At 44.4% G+C, this 6,974-nt stretch overlaps 2 protein-coding genes across 2 annotated transcripts; both read right to left on the bottom strand.

The window, feature by feature from the left end:
• Positions 1-3,633: 3,633 nt before the first annotated feature.
• LOC135980262 (olfactory receptor 5AR1-like) lies at positions 3,634-5,125 on the bottom strand. Its single transcript, XM_065580303.1, has one exon. The coding sequence runs from the start codon at positions 5,123-5,125 to the stop codon at positions 4,187-4,189; it is 939 nt and encodes a 312-aa protein (XP_065436375.1). The 3' UTR covers positions 3,634-4,186.
• An 83-nt stretch (positions 5,126-5,208) lies between these two features.
• On the bottom strand, positions 5,209-6,174 carry LOC135980263 (olfactory receptor 5AR1-like). Its single transcript, XM_065580304.1, has one exon. The coding sequence runs from the start codon at positions 6,145-6,147 to the stop codon at positions 5,209-5,211; it is 939 nt and encodes a 312-aa protein (XP_065436376.1). The 5' UTR covers positions 6,148-6,174.
• Positions 6,175-6,974: the final 800 nt, after the last annotated feature.

Here is a 6,974-nt window from a genome sequence, read left to right on the forward strand (position 1 = left end):
TGGGCACTCAACGTTAAAGCTCTTTTAAAAAAAAATTTGAGCACTACCGTCTATGCCTCACTTCCTCACTATGTAAAATGCAAATAATACTTTCCCCAGAACTTGTATTGGTCATTCCCTTAGGCACTTCTGAATATCTCACCCTGACAAAATGGCTTTTCCAGAAGTGCTTTCTCTTTGAACCATTTCAGCTCCCATCTAGGAATTTTCTCTCTCAAACTGCCAGTTAATCCCCTTAAAATTGTTCAGGCTTCAATCTTGCTATCAGATCCATGTACCTGATGTCATCGCAAATGCAGCATTACCTTAAGAACATAAGAACGGCCATACTGGGTCAGAACAAAGGTCCATCCAGCCCAGTATCCTGTCTACCGACAGTTGCCAATGCCGGTGCCCCAGAGGGAGTGAACCTAACAGGTAAGGATCAAGTGATCTCTCTCCTGCCATCCGTCTCCACCCTCTGACAAACAGAGGCTAGGGACACCATTCCTTACCCATCCTGGCTAACAGCCATTAATGGACCTAAACTCCATGAATTTATCTAGTTCTCTTTTAAACCATTTTATAGTCCTAGCCTTCACAATCTCCTTAGGCAAGGACTTCCAAGTAGTTGACTGTGCGCTGTGTGAAGAAGAACTTCCTTTTATTTGTTTTATACCTGCTGCCCATTAATATCATTTGGTGACCCCTAGTTCTTCTATTATGGGAACAAGTAAATAACTTTTCCTTATTCACTTTCTCCACATCACTCATGATTTTATATACCTCTATCATATCCCCCCTTAGTCTCTTCTTTTCCAAGCTGAAAAGTCCTAGCCTCTTTAATCTCTCCTCATATGGGACCCGTTCCAAACCCCTAATCATTTTAGTTGCCCTTCTCTGAACCTTTTCTAATGCCAGTATATCTTTTTTGAGATAAGGAGACCACATCTGTTCACAGTATTCAAGATGTGGGCGTACCATGGATTTATATAAGGGCAATAACATATTCTCCATCTTATTGTCTCTCTCTATTTTTTAATGATTCCTAACACCCTATTTGTTTTTTGGACTGCTGCTGCACACTGCGTGGACGTCTTCCGAGAATTATCCACGATGACTCCAAGATCTCTTTCCTGATTAGTTGTAGTTAAATTAGCACCCATCATATTGTATTTATAGTTGGGGTTATTTTTTCCAATGTGCATTACTTTACGTTTATCCACATTACATTTCATTTGCCAATTTGTTGCCCAATCTTTTTGAAATTCTTCACAGTCTGCTTTGGTCTTCACTATCTTGAGCAATTTAGTATCATCTGCAAACTTTGCCACCTCACTGTTTACCCCTTTTTCTCCAGATCATTTATGAATAACATGAATAGGATTGGTCCTAGGACTGACCCGTGGGGAACACCACTAGTTTCCCTTCTCCATTCTGAAAATTTACCATTGATTCCTACCCTTTGTTCCCTGTCTTTTAACCAGTTCTCAATCCATGAAAGGATCTTCCCTCTTATCCCATGACAACTTAATTTATGTAAGAGCCTTTGGTGAGGGACCTTGTCAAGGGCTTTCTGGAAATCTATGTCCACTGGATTCCCCTTGTCCACTTGTTTGTTGACCCCTTCAAAGAACTCTAATAGATTAGTAAGACATGATTTCCCTTTACAGAAACCATGTTGACTTTTGTCCAACAATTTTTCTTCTTCTATGTGTCTGACAATTTTATTCTCCACTATTGTTTCAACTAATTTGCTCAGTACTGATATTAGACATACTGGTCTGTAATTGCCAGGATCACCTCTAGAGCCCTTTTTAAATGTTAGCATTACATTAGCTATCTTCCAGACACTGCGTACAGAAGCCGATTTAAAGGACAGGTTATAAACCATAGTTGATAGTTCTGCAATTTCACTTTTGAGTTCTTTCAGAACACTTGGGTGAATGCCATCTGGTCTCGGTGACTTGTTACTGTTAAGTTTATCAATTAATTCCAAGACCTCCTCTAGTGACACTTCAATCTGTGATAGTTCCTCAGATTTCTCACCTAGAAAGGATGGCTCAGGTTTGGGAATCTCCCTAACATCCTCAGCTGTGAAGACTGAAGCAAAGAATCCATTTAGTTTCTCCACAATGACTTTATCGTCTTTAAGTGCTCCTTTTGTATCTCGATTATCCAGGGCCCCCCCAAATGTTAGCGTCCTAGACGACCGCCTAGGTCGCCTAATGGGTTGCACTGGCCCTGCAGATAACATTTATCAAGTTAATGCAATAGTCTCAACATCATGCCTGTGTTTGTCATTTTTGTCACGACGTATGTATGGGACCAAACTCTCAGTAGGCGTAACTTATTTCGAATGATGATGCTTTGTTTGTATGTAATTTTGTCAGGTGATCCTTAGAAATCTGAGAAGAACAAACCCATAGAAAGCTTTTAGCATAGACGAGCAGGCAACTATCAGATGTAAATTATATGTCGCCTTCCATGAAACAGAAAGGGCTGTTGGTGAGTAAGTAGAAGGTTTTACGAAATAAGTGGACTAGTATTGTATAAGGCAGAGATGAAATGGCCCAAAGTGGCTCATTGGGGCACGCCCTTAACTCTAGGTAAGACCCTGTAATGAAATCTTCTGAACATGACCAGAGTTCACCCAAATATTCACTGGTTTGAATAACTCAAATATTCAAAAACTAGAAGGCAAATAATAAGCACACACACATTATTATTATGAAATATAAATGATTTTTCAGTCACTGTCATTATTAGAGGGCCCAGCTCATGCTTTAAAAACACTTAATTAATAAATAAAATAATTAAATAAATAAATTAATAATAATAATGCCTATTGCAGGGGTTGGCAACCTTTCAGAAGTGGTGTGCCGAATCTTCATTTATTCACTCTAATTTAAGGTTTTGCGTGCTGGTAATGCATTTTAGCGTTTTTAGAAGGTCTCTCTCTCTAAGTGTATTTTATATAACTAAACTATTGCTGTATGTAAAGTAAACAAGGTTTTTAAAATGTTTAAGAAGCTCCATTTAAAATTAAATTGAAATGCAGATCTTATCAGTTTAATGCAGTGGTTCTTAACCTGGTGTGCACGCACCCCCTGGCCCTTTCTGGGGGTGCAAGTCATGCGAGATTTTTTTAGAAGGTATATCAAAGAAAACACAAATTAATCACAGGCACATAAGTACAAATACTTTGTTTCATCAAACCTATTTATTAACATTATGCATGTTTTAACGATTCCTGTAATATACAAAGTTTTAAAGCTAATTGTAGTGTAACTTTTGATAAGGGCTGCAGAGCGCTGGGACCAGGCCAGGAGCAGAGCCCAGGGCTGGCTGCCGGTACCCCAGGCCGGCAGGAGGGCTGAGCAGGACCGTAAACCCAGACCCTGCTGGCAGGAGCTGGGCGGCTGGAACCCCAGACCGGCAGCGGGCTGAGCAGAGCCGGTGGACAGAACCCCAGACCAGTGGCAGGCAGAGCTGTTCAGCCCGCTGCCGGTCTGGGGTTCCATGCGACAGCTCCTGCCAGCCAGGGTCCCGGCCACCGGCCACTCTCAGCCACTGCCGACCGGGGGTTCCGTTCACTCATGCCAGCAGCAGGATGAGCGGGGCTGCTGGCCGGGACCCTGGCTGGCGGCAGTGTGCCAGTAAAAATTGGCATGCATGCCGCCTTTGGCACGCGTGCCGCAGGTTGCCGACCCGGCCTATTGCTTACATCAGTAGCTCTCCAAGCACTTTACTGTCTTTTTTTCTTCAACGTTGCTCCCCTTTCAGCACTCCAGGAGACTCCCCTTTGTAAGGATGGAGAACTGAGGCACACAGAGGCTAAGTGACTTGCCCAAGGTCACACAGGAAGCCCATTGTGGACCAAGAAATTGAACTCAGGTTTTCTATGTCTTCAGCCAGTGCCTGAACCATGGGACCAGCCTGCCCTTCACTTGAGGATGGAAATGCAGCCTTAGCATAAAATGGTTCCTAACTGGGAGTTGAGCAGCTCTGAGAAGCTGGATACTTGATGAGTTGCCAAATAGTAGCTGTTTGTTGCAGATCTCCTTGGAAAACCTGCCCCTTAGTTCTTTTTGGTGCAAGATGCACAGGGTTGGTTAGCCACAAAAAAACAAGAAAATGATGTAAAGAACTCACTCCCCCCTTTCACTCCCGTTTACTGTTAAAAACCCATTCCCAGCGTTTAAATTCACTGAGAAAAAATCTTCCTGTCTAACATCCTCGTAAAGGCCTTTTTCACCTCTGTGTTCCTCAGGCTGTAGATCAGGGGGTTCAACATGGGGATCACCAGGGTATAAAACAAAGAAATGATTTTGTCCTGATCCATGAGGTACTTTGAACTGGGCCGTAAATACATGAAAGAGCCCGTTCCATAGAAGATGGTGACAGCTGTCAGGTGGGAGGCGCAGGTGGAGAAGGCTTTGCGTTGGCCCTTGGCAGAGTTTATCCTTAGGATAGCGACAACAATGTATATGTAGGAAATAAGGATGATCAAGATAGTAGGTGTTACCACCACAGTGGCACAGGTGAAATGAACAATCTCTGTGATGCGGGTGTCAGAGCAGGACAGTTTCAGGAGGGGGGACACGTCACAGAAGAAATGGTTGATGGCGTTTGAGTCACAGAAGGACAAACGGAATATAAATATAGTTTGAACAATTGCATTCACGCAGCTGACTAGGTACGACCCCAGCACCAGCAGCATGCAAAACTCCTTGGACATGATGACAGTGTAGAGCAATGGGTTGCAGATGGCTGTGAAGCGATCATACGCCATGGCACCCAAGAGGTAACATTCACAGGACAATGTGATGCATAGGAAGAAGAATTGCAGAGCAAATCTAGTGAACAAAATGACTTTTCGTGCTGATACTAAAGTAACTAGTATGCTGGAAGTGATAGTGGTGGTGCAACCAACATCTAAGAGGGCCAGGTTGCTGATGAAAAAGTACATGGGGGTGTGAAGGCGGGAGTCAGTTCTGATTAAGGTGACCAAGGTGAGGTTCCCCACTAGTATCAGCATGTAGATCAGCAGAAATATCACAAGGAGGATGACCTGCACCTTCGGGTTTTGTGTGAATCCCAACAAGACGAACTCAGTCACTGCTGTGTAATTCCTCTCCGCCATTTATCCCAGATGCACTCTCCACTGAACTCACTCCCCCCTTTCACTCCCATTTACTGTTAAAAACCCATTCCCAACATTTAAATTCACTGAGAATAAATCTTCCTGTCTAACATCCTCATAAAGGCCTTTTTCACCTCCGTGTTCCTCAGGCTGTAGATCAGGGGGTTCAACATGGGGATCACCAGGGTATAAAATAAAGAAATGATTTTGTCCTGATCCATGAGGTACTTTGAACTGGGCCGTAAATACATGAAACATCCTGTTCCGTAGAAGATGGTGATGGCTGCCAGGTGGGAGGTGCAGGTGGAGAAAGCTTTGCGTTGGCCCAGGGCAGAGTTGATCCTTAGGATAGCAACCAGAATGTATATGTAGGAGATGAGGATGATCAAGATAGTAGGTGTTACCACCGCAGCGGTACAGGTAAAATGAACAATGTCTGCGATGCGGGTGTCAGAACAGGACAACTTCAGGAAGGGGGGCACGTCACAGAAGAAATGGTTGATGATGTTTGAGTTGCAGAAGGACAAACGGAATATAAATATAGTTTGAACAATTGCATTCACGCAGCCCACTAGGTACGATCCCAGCACCAGCAGCAGACAAAACCGCTTGGACATGATGATGGTGTAGAGCAATGGGTTGTAGATGGCTGTGAAGCGATCGTATGCCATGGCACCCAAGAGGTAGCATTCACAGGACAATGCGATGCATAAGAAGAAGAATTGCAGAGCACACCCAGAGAACAAAATGACTTTTCTTGCTGATACTAAAGTAACCAGTATGCTGGAAGTGATAATGGTGGCACATCCGACATTTAAGAGGGCCAGGTTGCTGATGAAAAAGTACATGGGAGTGTGAAGCCGGGTGTCAGTCCTGATTAAGGTGACCAAGGTGAGGTTCTCCACTAGGATCAGCAGGTAGATCAACAGAAACAACACAAGGAGGATGACCTGCAGCTTTGGGTCTTGTGTGAATCCCACCAAAACGAACTCAGTCACTGCAGTGTGATTCCTCTCCGCCATTTATCCCAGACGCACTCTCCACTGCAGGTGAGAAAGTAAGGCGTACACTGAAAAAAGAGACAAATGAGGGCTGAATGCAAACACCTCAAACTCTGTCACTTTCAACAAAGCATAAATTCTAGGCAGTGGATCCATCTCCGGATTCCAGAAGCCTCCAACCCACCATGAAGATCTGTTTCCCTCTACTCCCTGAACTAAATGGAGTGTTCAGAGTCCAGCACTGGCTTCATGCTAGGTTTTCTAGCTCAGGGAGTGGTGGCTCATGCTCTTGAAGCCACAGGGACAAGTTCAATCTTTGCTGCTGACAACGCACCCACCTGCACAATGTCGTTTCCAGGCTCAGATTCTGATCCAATCACCCACATCAGTTACTGCGACCACGGAGCAATGAGACGTTTTGCATGGCAAAGTACTACTTGGCGTGTGAACGTCTCTGAGGCATGGGTGCTTTTGCACTTTCTGTTATGGAGCCAGGCTAGTTGTTTCATTAGCAATAAGGGATGTGAGCAAGCAGGGAGTGGCAGGAAAGAGACCTTTATTCAGTTTCCTGAGGCGACCCAGCGTTCTATGCAAAGCCTCTAGCATTTGTGCAGAAGGAGCCTGACCCCTGTTCGCACTCCTGAGCTCCTGACGTCACAATGAAGTAGGTCCCTCCAGAAAACTGACCCTCTTTCTCCAGTTCCACTCCTCACATTACCACGGTGACTCAGCTATTAAAGCTGCACGGCCCTGTTTATCACAAGCCCAGGTTTACAGCCCGGCCTTTCTGAAGAAGAAACCAAAAAAAGTTCCTTCACTCAGAGCACCCGATCCGATACCTTTTCTCA

The sequence above is a fragment of the Chrysemys picta genome, unplaced genomic scaffold (assembly GCF_011386835.1).
Source record: "Chrysemys picta bellii isolate R12L10 unplaced genomic scaffold, ASM1138683v2 scaf2439, whole genome shotgun sequence".
Taxonomy (NCBI): Eukaryota; Metazoa; Chordata; order Testudines; family Emydidae; genus Chrysemys; species Chrysemys picta.